This window comes from Oryza sativa, chromosome 10, assembly GCF_034140825.1.
Source record: "Oryza sativa Japonica Group chromosome 10, ASM3414082v1".
Classification (NCBI taxonomy): Eukaryota; Viridiplantae; Streptophyta; class Magnoliopsida; order Poales; family Poaceae; genus Oryza; species Oryza sativa.
In genome coordinates, this window is record NC_089044.1 from 12505783 (window position 1) to 12522516 (window position 16734).

The window sequence follows — 16734 nt, forward strand, 5'->3', positions numbered from 1 at the left end:
AAAATACAATATAATTTACTAAAAAAAATTAGAAACATGTGTAGAGTGATCCAAGACTTAGGCAATGCTCACTCACATTCTCCTCCGCTGAGCTACACCTACAAGCCTACAACACATGTTTTTTGTATTTCTAAAACAAACATGTGTTTTTTTATTACTCACAATGTAATTTCATGTAATATATAGATAGTCTTTCTTTCAATATAAGAATTTTTTCCCCAGAAAGTTATGAGTTGCTTCGGAGACAGATACCTTGGATTTGCTCCAGGTCCTTATCCTAGTTTAGGGCCTGTATAGTTCGCGAAAAGAAATTTTTTGGGTGTCCATCGGTTATTTGACCAGATGTCGGAAGGAGTTTTCGGACACGAATGAAAAAATTAATTTCATATCTTGCCTGGAAACCACGAGACGAATCTTGTGAGTCTAATTAATCCGTGATTAGCATATATGGGATTACTGTAGCACTTATAGCTAATCATGGATTAATTAGGCACAAAAGATTCATCTCGTGGTTTTCATCCTAACTATGCAATTAATTTTTGAAATCTATATTTAATACTCTATAGATGTGTCAAAGATTCGATGTTATGTTTCGGGGAAAAATCTTTGTGGGAAACTAAACCAGGCCTTATAAAAGAGCCACCAAAGCCTGCGCGTAATCGATGAACGCAAGCAGCTAGCTCGCTAGCTACACGTACGCACGCATCAACCACCACAACAACCATGCCGCATCCCAATATTGCTGCTAGCTGCTCCCCCTCCTGCTTGCTCCTCGCCGTAGCCGTCACCTTCTTCTCGGCTACAGCCAGCATCTCCCATGGCGCCGCCCATCACGCGCGGCGCGTGCCCGCACCGCCGGCGGCGTGCGTGGCGCGCGAGAGGGACGCGCTGCTGGCCTTCAAGCAGCGCGTCACCGCGCGCGACCCAGCGAGCGCTATCTCGTCGTGGCGGCGAGGGGAGGCCGCTGCAGACTGCTGCCAGTGGGACGGTGTCGAGTGCGACAGCCGCACCGGCCGTGTCATCGGCCTCGACCTCGCCAATCGCGAGTTCGATGGTAGGACGGGCGTGCTCGATGACCAGGTGTCTCTTGTTGGTGACATAAGCCGCTCTTTGCTCTCTCTGGAGCACCTGAGTGACCTCCAACTCGGCTGGAATTTCCTGGAGGGGCGCACTGGTCGTCTCCCGGACTTCCTTGGCTCTTTCAAAAGGCTGGAATCTCTTGGCCTCACCGGCATACCATTTTCTGGCACCGTGCCTCCTAAGCTCGGTACGTTAATAATATTTTATTTCAAACCAATTCTTATTAATTACTTACATTAATCTATTATCACTAAATTAAATATTTAGCTAAATAAGTAAGGACGTAAATTAGTAGCATTGGTGTGGGTAGCGCGCCGTGAACACTGTAGCAAACGCGGGATCCGTATGGCAGTGGACGCAGCAGTGGACCGGGAAAGCTGAGTACTCCCTATGTCCCAATACAACACGGTTCCTGGATTCCGGTTAGAGTATGTATCCAATATATGTACAGAGTCTGTTACAGTTTAGAAATTGGAGTTGTACTAAGTACATTGAAATAGAGTCGGACTCTTTATTATAGGATATCACTTAAATAGAGGGATGGACATGTTATAACCGTATGGCAACTTAGCATGGCGAAATAGAGCGGCTGCCGACGGCATCCGGCCGAGGGTCATTGTAACTCTAATACGCTGTAATATGGTGGATCGGAGAGGAGCGCCCGTAATCAGTGCCCCGGGGATATAGGCTTCGGCTGAACCTCGTTAACAAATATTGTGCCTGGTGTCGTCATCATGTTTGGATCTCCTATGACGTCTTTTCCATGTTTGGTTACTAATGTGACTTCGGGGCCACGATTTTGTAACATTCCCAATGCAGAATTAGTAGTACCAACAAAATCAAGTACATCCATGAATAAGGTTTACTAGTTGAAAAAGGAGAGAGATTAAGCATTTCTCATGTCAACATGAGCAGAGAGAGGTAGCAAAATTCGATGTTTCTAGTTCTTTGCGCAGAAATCGTTTTATACTGGGACAACTTCTCCACTCTAGAAATCGTCTTTTCTCATAAGGGCATCCACAATGTGTTGAGAAACCAGGTAATAGGCATTCAATGCTCCTCTACAACCTGGTAATAGCCATTGTGGAACCAGTAAATAAGTAGTACCGGGTAGTATGCTTACTACCGATAGCAAGGGAATAAATAATGTTGTTTACACAATCGAGACAGAGAGAGTACAGGATGAAAGCATCTTTACTTATGAATGGTTGAGGGTTGGAGAATATTTTATTGGTGGACCCCACCTTGAAATCTCATACACATTGTGCTGCCTGCATACAACTACTACCTCTGACCCAAAACCTGATACTAATGCTCACTTCAATTTTATACATTGGTGTTGCCCTAACAAAGGGAGTAAGGGCATGCCCAATTTTATGACCAAGTTCGGTAATAACATGGGCCCGCGTGCCTGGTGGTAGTAGCAGGATATGAACTCCATATTGTTTGTGCGGGGCACACTATAAAAACTCACCAATCCTGAGCTACGGTGACTCCTTCGTACAAGAAAACAATCCGCTGATACTCATTGACATTGTACAAATAACATAACTTATTCTTTGTTTCCATTAGTAGCCATATGACCGAGTAGTAGTTATTCATCACTCTCACAATACTTGTTGTTAACAGGAGAAGATTTAATGCTTACTACCTACTCCCTCTGTCCCATAATATAAGGGATTTTGAGTTTTTGCTTGTACTGTTTGACCACTCGTCTTATTCAAAAATTTTTGGAATTATTTTTTTTTTGACTTACTTTATTATCAATGTACTTTAAGCACAAATTTTCGTTTTCTATATTTGCACAAAATTTTTGAATAAGACGAGTGGTCAAACAATACAAGTAAAAAAACTCAAAGTCCCTTATATTATGGGACGGAGGGAGTAGTATTTTACCACGTTGTGGATGCCCTAAGCTATTAGTCGTGCGCTAGCTGCTTATGCACGCGATAAGATGGATCTCTGTCTTTTTCTTATGGGCCAGGGTGTTAATTTGGTCGGGCCATGTACTTTCTATTTTATTTTAGGCTAATTTGTAGGCTACACTCCTTTAGATGGCCCATAGGTTGCGCATGGGTCTTATCTTTTCTTTTCTTGGACTTGGCTCATTTTATAAATTTTATCTTTTTAAAGCACAGTACATACGTGGGCCAAATATGTATGGAAATGGGCTAGTGTCACACCCCGATCCGGCACCGCCGTACAACGGCACCTGATAGGAGAGTGTCGTAGGAAAAACGGCGCGAACCGCTTCCTACGAAACCGCGATCATAGTACCAGTCCCAGGACATAGCGCTGGTACCCACGATGACAAATATGAATCATTGCAATCCTTAAATTAAATAGAGGACTTATTTACCTTAACTTAGGTTGCAGCTCAGGACAGCCTGAGAACACAACCGACGACGCGGACGAGGAAACACCAACAGCAGCAGCAGCAGCGGAACCAACGAAACTAACACCCAACACCACAGGCGACAGCTGGGAACCAGGACGGAACCCTAATCTTCGCTTCACTTCATCTTCTCTTCAAGACGGAGATATATATATATATATATATATATATATATATATATATATATATATATATATATATATATATATATATATATATATATATATATATATATATATATATATATATATATATATATATATATATATATATATATATATATATATATATATATATATATATATATATATATATATATATATATATATATATATATATATAGTGAATCTATTCTACACCCCCCTTTCCCATGGGCCAATCCCACCTCCCCCACCCTTCCTAGGGCCCAAATCTCCCCTCCCACCTCAATCAAAGTCTGGTCAAAGCCCCATCCCGCCGGTCAAACCTCGGTCAAAACCTCCCATTGACTCCCTCCCACGCCCACCACTTTGATGTTCACGTCTCGCAGGAATTCCGCAGTGACATAACGGTCATCGTGCAGTAACAGGACAACTTTCTCGCAGTACCAACATCGAAAAATAGTCATAATGGATCTAGTTTTGTTAAGCACTTTTTTACGAACATCATGGTGCAGATAGATTAGAAAAATACTATATAACGTGAGAGATATTGCTCTCTAAAGATTGGGATTTACTTTTTTTAGTTCTCGTGTCACTGGAAAGGCGTAGTAACGCAACGATCAATGTGCAGTAACATGACTAGTTTCCGCAGTAACAATGTTATAAAATCATTTTTGTGTCGATCATCGTGTAGTAACATGACTATTGTCTCGTTGTAACGTCGTTTTACAGCGTTATGGTGAAAACGGTTCTAAAAAATAATATGCGATGTGAGAGATATTATTGTTTAAAGATTAGAATTCTAAAAGTTTACTTGTACTAAGCTTGCTACTACATATCTTTGTATGGACAAAGAAAAGTACTTTTAGCACATGTATTAACTTGTGACCATGAACATGCACTTTTTTAGCACTTGTATTTTGCACAAGATGGATATTTTAAAATTTAGCTATGCACAAGTACCACAGTGGTACTGTAGTAGTACCAATACTACCATATGTTCTCTGTTACTGTAATTTCGTCATGATGTTACTGCAAAAAGTGCAGTAACGACCTATACATTGCGCAGTAACCGCCTATAAATTTCGCAGTAACATATCGTGTTACTGCAGTTCTGCGATAATGTTACTACCTAATCATAGTAACAAGATATGACTTCCTATAGTAACATAACGGGGTTGTGTTCATAAAATTTGAACAGATATATACAGAAAGAAAAATAATGATCTCAAATCAAAATGTGTTATAAGGCGGATTGGTTAGGGGAGTTTGTTATGAACCATGAGATCATGGGTTCTAAAAACGAAAATAGAAATGAAAATGAGAGATTGGAGAGAAAAAACGAAGAAAAGAAAAAAAAGAAGGGGGAGAGAGAGAGATCGGGATGGGGAGGAGGAGGAGAAATGGCGAAGGAAAAAAAAGGAGAGAGGGAGAGAGAAATCGGGATGGGGAGGAGGAGAAAAAGCGAAGAAAAAAAGAGAGAGATCGCGCTAGGGAGGAGGAGGCGGGTCCGGGCGCACGGGCGCGCGACCGCTCGCGCTGGGAGGAGGAGGGGGGCGGGCGCTGGGGAGGCAGGGCCGGGCGCGGATCAGGAGGGAGGTGGAGCCGCGCGTGATAGGGGAGGGAGGGATGGGCTTGGTAGTTAGGCTGATGGGGAAGGAGGGATGGACTTGGTAGTTGGGCTGATGGGGAGGGGGTGTAGAATAGTTATTCTAAGGGAGGGGTATATAATAGAGATACTATATATATATATATATAGAGAGAGAGAGAGAGCGCAAGGGTGAGTACTTTCGTACTCAGCAAGCCATGGGAATTATGTGTTTAATGCAGGCTTCAAAGGAAAGGCTGCTTGTTTTCACAATTGATTTTAGTTAAACTCTTTTTTTTTAAACGACTAAGTGAGTGCTTCTCAAACGACACGGATGAGACAGTGCGTCTCGTCCAGTCGGAGTATGTGCAATGTATCAGTCTTTGAATTGATCAAGGTTGGCACCCGGCCAACAGCTTTCAAACGGCCACCCAGGCCTGGTTGATCCCATCAGCCATAGATTTTCCCAACATCGAACCCTTTCCATAACAGCAGTTTCACAAAGTAGTAGTCAAACAAAAACTACGCTAGGAATCACCTCACATCCGCCCATGACCGTGGGCACGGCTGTTCGAATAGTTTAATAACCTCTGCAGAGGGGGTACACTTTACCCACACGACGTTACTAGCCTTGGTCACCTAGCCCGTGTGGATCAGACACATCTGGTGACTTGGGGCTTTCACGACAAGGCATTTCGAAAGCCGACACAGGTTCACCATATGCCAACGAGAGGGGTCCCAGACCGACATTAGGTTAGGTCCCAGACCATACTGTGCCAGGAAGCCCGGGGGTTCTCCCCGGCACCACCCCGTTGAATCCACATGTCTCTTGGCATCATGGCTCCCCTGATTAGCTAATTACTCAGCCATGGGTGTCCCATTCCACCCATATGGTCGCACTTGCCTTATGTTCAGATGAAATTCCAAGGAAACGGTCCTTAAGTGCAAGAGCGGGAAACCGTACTCCCGGTACGTTCCCCGGTCCGCGATTTTGGAAATTCATTTAGTTCGCAAGCACCGACCCAGGTGTCGGGTTTTCCAAGTCTTTTGTAAAACCCCAAGTTTTACCCATCGTTGGATATTTTAAATTTGAGGGGAGGTGTTCCGATGCGCGTGCCCAAAGGCCCGTGCATCGAAGCAAAACAGTCGACAAAGGAGGTTTAAGTGTTCAATAATTCAAGGAGGGTAATTGCAGCAATTAGGATTGGGGCCGGAAGGCTATCTCGCAAGCCGTGGCCGAATTACTCGTGTTAATCCTATTCATGCAATATTTGCGGAAAAGAAATACTTAGTTTTAAATTATAGCTGCAAGATGATCAAAGGTGATTTGCCTTGCTCAATGTCTTCATTGAGCTTCACGAATCTTCGAGAAAACCCGCGATTAACGAAAATCCAGTAACCTCAACTATACGCAAACAATCAAAACCTAAACAAAAGACCAAAAGAAAGATCCTATTTAGGCTAATTTAGTAGTGCCATTAGATAGATCTCAATTTTACGGAATTACTGGAAGTTGAACGGGGGCGATCGGACGAACGGATCGAGAGATATGAATTTTGGTGGTTTAATTGGAATTTCTGGGTGAAGGAAGATATTTGTGGAACAAAGGAAAATTGATTTATGAAATTTATAGAAATAATATTCTCAAGAATATTATTGACAGTCACAGACGTGCGAGACCAAGGGAAATGATTCATGGAATTTTGGAATAAGGAATTGATTTATGGAACAAAGGAAAAAGGATTTATTGAATTTCTAGAAAAGAGAGATATTTGTGGAATATTGGAAAAGATATTCTCAAGAATATCTTTGACTCATTGACAAGTGGGGCTAACAAGAAGTGAGAGAGGATAGATGGGCTGCGGTCCATGGGTGGCTGATGTGGTAGGAGGGAGGACTGAGGGAGCAAAGCTAGACTTCGTTCCATGGCAGCTGGTTTGGAAGAGGGAGGCAACGTAGACTTTGTTCCAAGGACCGAGGAGAGAGGTGAGGCCCAGCGGCTGGCGAGAAAGAGCGAGAGAGGAGATGGGCCGGCTCGGGTTGGGCGGCCCACGGCCGGGCGGGCAAGGCCGAGCCGACCCAGGCCTGCGCGTGCGGGCGGCGCTGACCGGTCGCTGCTTGACCCGGTCGAGCGGGGCCGGCGGGCCGAGGTGGCGGCCACGCAAACGTGAGAGAGGGAGGCCGTGTTCGCCCGGATCGGACGGCTCACGGCGGCCGAGAGGCGCCGGCGAACCGCGGCGAACCGGAGGAAGCGGCTGGCACCGGTGGCGAGAGGAGGAGGAGGGGAAGCCATTCCACCGCTTGGATCGAGGAGAGGATGCGCGACGGCGGCTGGCGGCGGCGGCGAAGCTCGCCGGATGCCGGATGCGGATGCGCGAGAGAAGGGACGAGGGGACGCGGGGTCGGGCTTAGCCGAACCAATTCGCAGTTGCGACGCGCACGCGGGGGCGCGAGACCCAATGGTCGCCGCGTTCGAACTCGCGGCGGTGCTATGCGGCGGCGGAAGAGGCGGCATGGCGCGGGAGCGGGTGGGGAGGCCGGCGACTGGGGCGGCAGTCTGGGAAGGTTCAAGAGGACACGGGGAGGGTCGCGGCGCAAGGAATCGGCGAGAGAAGGGCCGACGGCGGCGGATTGCGGCGGTGGCCATCGCCGGCGGAGAAAAGGGGAAAACTCGCCGGGGCAACAGGAGTCCAATTCACCGGGGAAAGAGCTTCTACACGGCTCCGGGAACTCGTTTCAAGCGACGGGCGGCGACGAGGGGGGGGGGGCGCTCACCGACGAGAGAGGAGCGGCGTCGGCGGCGGGCGCGGCGCGGCGAGCGACAGGGGAAAGTGGTTCGGTGGGGAGCTCACCGACGAGAGAAACGGCGTCGGCGGCGCGGATGGAGTCGCGGCAAGGCGGACGCGACGGCGGGGCGGCGTGGCACCGAGGGTGCGCGGTCGGGGTAGAAGGGAGGGAGAGGTGGCGATGGGGCAGCCCGGAGCTCCTCGTCACGCGTCCACGCATGCACCGGCTCCTCCGGTGCTCGGCGGCGGACGGTGACGGAGAGAGCGGGGCGAGCAGCAACAATGGCGCGGCGGTGATGGAAGTTCGGCGGCAAAGGCGCGGTGAGTGTGAGGCGAGTGAAAACGAGAGAGGGAGGGGTTTGGGGCGGCTTGGGTTTTATAGATGGTGGTGAAGTCGGTTTGGGGAGGAAACCGACCTATGCGGTCAAGGAGCGGGAGATGGCGGTCGCGCTAGCTCGGCTGGCGGTCACGGGCGACGCAAGAGCGGCGGACGACGAGGATGCAAGGAACGGCGAAGGCGGTGGATCGGGTGGCCGAAATTGAACGCGGTGTGCGTGCTGGCGCGGTCAAGGAGCGAGAGCTGGCAGCCGTGCTTGGAGCTAGCGGCCATGCGGCGGCAGAGCATGACAGTGGCTGACTGAGGTTGAGGTAAAGGTGAAAAGGAAGAGAGAAAGGAGGGCTTGCCCTTGCCATCTTGGGGGAAAGAGGAAGGGAGAGAGAGAGGCTCTGCCTCCGGGATTTGGACGGACGCGGGTGGAGCGGCTTGGGCACACGCTGCAGAGCTCGCGGCAGGCAGCGCGGCGCAGGCGCTGACGCCGGCGGCGACCGGGCGGTCAGCCACGACCGGCGCATGCGCGGGAACCAAAGGCGGTGGCGGGTTCAAATGGCGGCGGCGGGAATCGGCGCCGGGGAGAGAGGAAGCAGAGAGGGCGAGAGAGAGAGAGGGCGGCGCTCTCTCTCGGCTCGGGCACGATGCACGTGCTCAGCACGTGCGAAGGGGAGGGGAAACGGGCTGTGAGGAGGGATGGGCCGAGGGAAAGGAATTTGGCCCACAAAAAGAGAGGGAGGCAAAATAGACTTTTGCAAAGAGATGATTTGGTGAGAATTGGAGTTTGGATTTGGATTCAAATTCGATATCCGAACTCGAGGGTTCAGGGAGGAATCAAGGAATGGATTCAAGGTGGACTCGGATATTTGTGGAATCGGGACAAGTATTTGGCGAGGATTCAAAGGAGGCGATTGAATTTCAGGATTTGATTTCGGAAACTTGAATCGAGATTGGAAACTTGAGGTGGGGAAATTTTGATGGCGTTGAGAGGGAACAAGGACGGATTTGAATTGAGATCCACGGCGCGACTTAGACTCACACTCAAAGAACAAAAAATTTTCGCATATAGGATTTTGCCGAATTAGTTTTTAACGACTCACGAAAAGCGGAGCGTTACAGCTAGTGTCTTTTTTTCTCTTTTTTTTCATCTTAGGACCTGCTTTTGAATTTGGTATAAAATTCATATTCATAAAGTTTCTACACCAAAATTTGTATTTCAGCATGCTAATAGGGCCTTGGCTGTGTTGGGGCCTTTTATTTACTTCCTGCGATATGATGTATCAATTGTTTTCATGTATATACTTCCAGCTTTGTACGATTCTATATGTTAGAATCTGCATTCCATCTTTGAAACTATGACACTTTCATTATAACACAAGATACGTAAAATAACTCAATGGTGTCATGCATGATACCTAAAATATCATAGGTACCATATAGTACCTCCAAAATATGTCCATGATACCCCCGAAGTATTAGACAAGTGTTGTTCGAGATACCATATCTCCGTAATACCTTCGAGGTATAATATACATCAAGATACATCAAAGTACTTTATATACCTCCATCTCCATGGTACCTTTTAGTATCATGCATTATACATCGAGGTACTATTATGATCTAGTTTCTTAGAAGTGGATAGGAAACATGATCTGAAATGAAAACATAGACGGATGGATACAGGCGGGTTGCGAGCAAGGGATCGAAGATGGGAAAAGGTGACGCAACAATATAGAAGCGAATAGGGCAATGGACGGAAAATTTAGACATAAACACTTTCCATTTTCTGGTAAAAAAAAACACTTTCCATTTATTTTATGATAGTAGAGTAGAGATAGAGATTTTCAGTGCCTTTTGGACTGATCCGCAAGTGGGCCGGTTCGTTAGAAGGTCTCCCCACCATGTGTCCCACGTGTCTATTAGCCTATTTGTTGTTGTATTATTTAACTTTGGTCTAATGTTTGATTAGACATATATTCTGGTTATTGTATTTGCAATTGATGAATAGTCAGATGCTCCGTAATACATGAAGTTTTTTTTTTATTTTTTTGAAACCAATAATACAGCCTATATTATACAGGAAGTTGATGCTAAAGTATTGGTTAAGTATAGGTTAAAGATGTTTACAACAGGGTTTGCAATTTCGGTGGTTGCCGAAAATTTTGTGATTTCCGGGTTTTTGATCGAAATTATTTGAATGTTTAACATATTTTGACTGAATTTGAACAAATTTTGACCAAATTTACAAATATTTGATAAAAAACCAAAAATTTCGGAGAGATTTGTGTTTGCCAGTGGGAGCCGAAATTACCGAAATTTTCACACCATGGTTTACAATCAATGTCCTATGTCTTTGTTTAAGCATTCTAGCACATTGATTAATTAGTAATGGGATTACTTCTAACACTGAAAACATTGGATATTTCAGGTATGCCCGCTACTCTGGTCACGCTTGACCTTGGCTACAATGCACTGGATGATGTTATCACTGCAGAACACTTGAGTCATCTAAACAGATTAAAACACATAGATTTATCTTACACCTCCTTAAAGATTCAGATTGTCTCGGAATGGCAACCTCCCTTTCGACTGGAGTCAGCATCTTTTCAATTTTGCCAGATGGGTCCACGATTTCCTGCTTGGCTTCAATCCCAAAAGAGTATTGATTCACTTGACATGTCAAGTACAGGTCTTAGTGGTAAGCTTCCACACTGGTTTGCTACTACATTTTCCAGGGCATCTGAATTGAACTTTTACAACAACAGTATCACTGGAGAATTACCAAAGAAAATGAGAAATATGTCATTGCAGAGACTTTTTTTGGGTTCAAACCAGCTTAAAGGTCGAATACCTCACTTGCCAGTAAATCTTACTCAGTTGGATCTCTCCAGAAACTATTTCAGGACCATTACCATCAAACCTTCCAAACCTGTCTGAAGTGGTACTTTTCTCCAATAACATCTCTGGCCGTATTCCGAAATCAATTTGTCAATCACAAGATTTGGCTACCTTAGACTTAGCCAACAATCGTTTGAAGGTAAATTTCCTCGTTGTTTCAATCCAAAAAACATCGTTAGCGTGCTATTAAGTAATAATAGGTTCACTGGCAAGTTCCCTTCGTTTTTGGAAAGGTGCACACAGTTAGTTTTCCTGGATCTTGGATGGAATGAGTTCCATGGAAGATTGCCTGTTTGGATTGGAGATTTAGTGCGCTTAGAAGTATTGGCTCTGGACCACAATAAGTTTTTCGGTGGTATTCCAGATAAAATCACTAATATTTCGTGCCTTATACACTTGAATTTGGCAGCCAATAATATATCGGGTGCAATGCCTCGGCATTTGTCAAATTTTACAAGTATGTCAGGTAGTATTAATGGTTGTGGTGATATACCTGATAACAATTCTCCTTCTGAGAAAGATAATGTGTCCGTGGTCACAAAGGGGAAAGATCTTTATTATGATGATGCTGAAATTCTTGACATGGTAACCATTGATTTATCCTCCAACTATTTGACTGGAGACATTCCACAAGAGATAACCTCTCTCCTTAGTTTAAGATGCTTGAATTTGTCTGGGAATCACTTGAGTGGAAAAATTCCAAACAAGATTGGGATCCTGCAGTCATTGGAATCACTTGATTTGTCAAGAAACAACCTTTCCGGTGAAATCCCATCGAGCCTCTCAAATCTAACATTTTTAAGTGACCTGGACTTGTCATTTAACAATCTTAGAGGAACAATACCATCAGGATCACAACTTGACAGCCTCTATACGGAGCACCCTCGTATGTTCGATGGCAACGGCGGTCTTTGCGGGCCACCTCTTGGAAAGAATTGCTATGTACCGCAGAAAGGTCACATGAGAAGAAAAGAAAATTTTTCTAAGATACAGCCATTTCATGTTGGAATTTTACTGGGCTTCATTGCAGGTCTCTGGGTGGTTTTCTGCATCATGCTCTTCAAAAAATCATGGAGAATTGCCTACTTCCGCCTGTTCGATAGTATGTATGACAAAGTATATGTGCTTGTTGTTGTTTCTTGGGGCAAGTTTGCCCAGGAAAACTACTAAGTACCCACCCAATGGCACATCCCCTGCATAGTGCATATTGTTGTTGTTGCTGTAGTAGCCTTTTCTTTATCGCAAGTTATGTGTAATGTTTTTGTTGGGGTAGAAATAATGAGAGATAGAGGCATCGTTAGTAGTACTTGCTAATTAAGTATTAATTTGAGAATTAGCAATCAGCATATATTGTCAATGTTTGGCTTAATTAATTCCATCTCTGTATATGCACCATAACTAGTGTGAGATTTTGAATTCACAACCTGTTTATGCTACGTAGTGTGTCGAATTTGTGACTCAAAAGTGCTATATATTGTCAATGTTGGCTTAATTAATTCCATCTCTGTTTGATTTTTTAGCTTCATAAAAGGTGTTAACTGCATAATATCGGCAAAAGAAATGTAACACAGTACTCTTCTGTTAGGCACTCATTGATTTTAAGACCAAGTACAGGATCAATATTTTTTGCTGATGTAATCCATTTTTTGGTGATCCCAAACCATTAACAATCAACGGTGCTAATTTTCACAGATTACTTATTGACAGGGTTAGAAGGTGTGCAGTTCTTTACTTTATGGAGTATCAAGTTTTTGCAAGTGCGCATGACAGTAGATATATTACCATCCAAGAAATTCATTTGTATAGCTTTTAATAGTGTATCATGTATTCGTGTTCATGCCTAAACAATTGGGCTGCAAACCCGCATGGGCATTAATTTTATTTATATATATTCTTATCCTTTTCACAAAAGATATAGATGCAGTTCTTTTGATTGCTCTGAAAAACATATAATTCCTGCAAAGAACTATGCTGGAAAAATGTAAACATTAAGCCTAGTACTTTTATCAGATTCACTTGCGAAGCCCATTCTTCATAGCAGGCATGAACTCTATCTTTCTGTAAGATATAAACAACACCGGATAATACTAACACACACATAGCATTTGATTGGTGATAAACAGAGAGTTCTGACTGGCAGATGCCACACTGGAACAGGAAAGTGGAAAATCAAAATCATGTTGACGTTATATTTTACTGTGAAGTACTTCAGAACAACAAAGTAAACAAAGGGGAGCAGATTCGCACCTTTTGTTGGCCAAAAGGGGAGCATATGCCCTAAGCTTTCATTCCTTCCTGCATTCCTCTCTTCCCATATATACTGCAACCTTTGCAATCTGCAAATAAGAAGGCAGATAGGTCTCCTCAACACAGCCAAATTTACTCTTAAGCCTTAACATGTTTCTACACTACCTGCAAGATCGCAGTATCCAGAGCGCTGCAAGAGCTATGAAATTATTTCCCCAATCTGAAATGCCATTCCAGTAAATCAACAGCACGGTAGATCAACGCGATGAAGTCTTGGTTCTTCCTCAAATCCAACGATAAAACGCAGGCCAATCCAAGGCCGTGCACCGAAGAACGGATTCCGGACGAGTCAGTAGCAGCGAATCGGAGGGCACAACCGAGGCAATCAGGAATTGGGGGAGATAGTAACTTGCTGCGCAGAAACGAACAGCGGGGTTCTCACCTCGCGTCGGGGCCTCGAGGGAGAGAAGATCACCTCGTCGGAGAAGAAGCTTCCGACCTGGGCTGTAGCGGCGGAGTAGCTCACCGTCGCCGGAGCTCCGGTGCCCTGGGCCCGGAGAGCAAAAGCCTTGATTTAGGTCTAGTTTTGTTTGGGCCGTATGGCCCGCTCGCTGTAATGGGCCTAGCCCATCTGCAAGTGGCCGTTATGCTGAACTGAACCCAGTTTGAAATGGCACAAGTTCACTTTAGGTTCCTCAACTTGACAATGAGTTCGATTTTCGTCCTTGAACCGCAATACCAGATATAACGGGTCTGGATTTTTACAATTTGTCCTTTTTGAAAACTTATTTTACAAATAGACCTCTAGAAAAACTTATCCCAGAAATAGCTCTTTTTGAGCACCAAAGTCGTTGGCGCCATCGTCCAACGGGATATTGCACCCGCAAGGACGAAAATTGAACTCGCTGTCAAGGGACTAAAATGAACTTATTCCATTTGAAATTTCCTACGAACTTCATATTGAGACTCGAAATATGCCCCCTGAAAAAGATTTTGAAAGCATTTTAAATTTTAAGCATATTGAAATGAGGAGATTCCAAATTCAAACAGACAAAGATGCACAAAGCAATCTCTGGCTTGGGGTGATGATATGTACTCTGCATACAATTGAGTTCCTTTTTTTTTCACTGCTAGGGATTGATGAAGAAATGTGGGTTGAACGTGAAACAACTTTCAGAATTGTGCTAAACTACTTGTCCAAAAATGCATGTTTATCCTCAGTGGTGGACACACCCATTAGGCAGGGTGGGTCGGCCGGCTCAGCTACAGTCCGTATCGCCCCACGTCCCCAAACCTCATTTTAGGCCTATTTCTAAGACATTAGTCATCAGTCTACTATTGAATAATCAGATAAATCAAGTGTTTTAAGTAGGAAGAAAAACATTTATGAAAATTCATGTATAACTAAAATCATTTTGACCGTTTCTGATTTTGGCCATACATAAAATTTGATTTTCTTTCTATTTCTTTAGCACATAATACAGTCTATAGTAAATAGTTAAATTGGTAAATATATATAAAAAAATTATTTTACTCACTTGAACTATTTTGACGAAGCACTTAAACCCCTAAATAATTTTTCATCTCGTTTTATACCCTCCCCGAACTATTGAAAGTGGTTGCCCTTATTGTCTAACAACATTTCTTATTTTTTTTATCTCTCTACATATAAATCATATATGTTTGTTTGACTACCAATCTTTGTTGTTAACTTTCTCGATGTTCGTGTTGTGCACTGTTGCGCCAATACCGTGAACCAGCGACTATGGTTTGTGTGCATTGTGCCATCACTTAATTAGGGTTAGCTCTGCCGCCCCATCTGTATTCTAAATCTGCGCCCGCCACTGTTTATCCTCATGGTTGTGGGATAATATTTTGGAGCTAATTCTTGAAATCATTAACTTGGACAATGCATGCATGAACACAAAATTTCTCTTGTGCTGAATTTGGTGGTATAATGGGAATCACTGTGCAGGTAGCAGGACACCAGGAACGCCGAGATGCCGCAATGGTGATGGAAATCGTCGAGATAGAATTCCCCCTTCGTTCCCCTTTACCACACCTTAGGATCAAGAGTTTTGGTCTAGCTAGGCCGTAAATCAGTTGCCACTCACCACCGATGAACGGGTAGCCATTCCTTTATATGTGTGTGTGTGCTGAGGGGATCAAGACGATTCTGTTGCGCCACACGTTCAATCGTGGTGAGAGGGAGAGAGAGATAGAGAGAGCAACGTGCATCTCTGTCGAGAGACTTGGTCTTCAATGTTAAATGCATGTGGACGTGGGATCGACTAAGCCCATATGTGTGTTCATCTGGCTCAATGGCCAGAAATCAATCTAACAAATACTCCCTCCGTTTCAAAATATCTGACACCGTTGACTTTTTAGTATATGTTTGACCGTTCGCCTTATTCAAAAAATTTTGTGAAATGTGTACATGAAAGTATATTTAACAATAAACTAAAAAGTCAACGGTGTCAAATATTTTGAAACGGAGGAAGTACTAGCTACTCCCACCGTCCAGAATATAAGTATTTTTAGAATTGGACACAGTTATTAAGAAAGTAGGTAGAAGTGAATGGTGGAGGGTTGTGATTGGTTAAGTAGTAGAGGTAGGTAGGAAAAATGAATGGTGGAGAGTTGTGATTAGTTGGGAAGAGAATGTTGGTGTAGAAGTTGTTATATTTTAGAACAAATCTTAAGAGCTAAAAATTGAAAAATTATTATATTTTGGGACGGAGAAAGTACCAATCTAAGTTGGATTGGTGTTTCTATCCAGAGATCAGTCTGCAGTGTTTGTGGTGTTGATGCCTCCTTTTCACACCGCTAACACAATTCAAGGGCCATCTAAATATTTTATGGTGATATGGAGTCACCAATCATCTTAAACTTTGAGGAATCTCCTTGGTCAAGATGGGTTTAATTAGAAGATCAAAATTGGTTAATAGAGCCAATCTATCTATCTATCTTCTATTATATACTAAAAGTCCATTAAACATCCTATAAACGCTCTCAAGCCGTCACATAGGATTCCTAAAAACGCTCATATGCCGCCACGTGGCGTTCTAATATATTAGAAACATCTAGCCCTTAATTTTCATTTAAACCGGTGGGTCCATTATTTTAGACCATTAGATTAGATCACACTATAATAAATAGATGGACCCACTATTTTTAACTATTAGATTTATCTTTAAAAAAATTAAAAAACATGTAATCCATCTCGCTCTTTGTCACGCCCTGAAGTTCTTCTCCCTAGCAAAAATCCAATT

At 43.9% G+C, this 16734-nt stretch overlaps 1 protein-coding gene and 1 long non-coding RNA gene across 4 annotated transcripts; one reads left to right on the top strand and one right to left on the bottom strand.

Annotated features, from left to right (window-relative positions):
* Positions 1-667: 667 nt before the first annotated feature.
* LOC112936600 (receptor-like protein EIX2) lies at positions 668-12551 on the top strand. 2 transcript variants are annotated; one of them, XM_026020683.2, is made up of 2 exons: positions 668-1267; positions 10746-12551. In XM_026020683.2, exon 2 carries the CDS (start codon positions 11645-11647, stop codon positions 12383-12385), a length of 741 nt encoding a protein of 246 aa, XP_025876468.1. In that variant the 5' UTR covers positions 668-1267; positions 10746-11644; the 3' UTR covers positions 12386-12551. The 2 variants fall into 2 exon arrangements, with proteins under 2 accessions (XP_025876468.1, XP_025876467.1); XM_026020682.2 differs by having other exon boundaries at positions 10746-11648.
* A 187-nt stretch (positions 12552-12738) lies between these two features.
* Positions 12739-14017, bottom strand: LOC107279177 (uncharacterized). Of its 2 annotated transcripts, XR_003238868.2 has the most exons (4): positions 13905-14017; positions 13628-13741; positions 13463-13551; positions 12739-13363 (listed from the first exon to the last, which is right to left on the bottom strand). It is a non-coding gene; the product is annotated as an uncharacterized lncRNA (long non-coding RNA). The 2 variants fall into 2 exon arrangements; XR_010736881.1 differs by having other exon boundaries at positions 13628-14017.
* Between the last annotated feature and the right edge of the window lie 2717 nt (positions 14018-16734).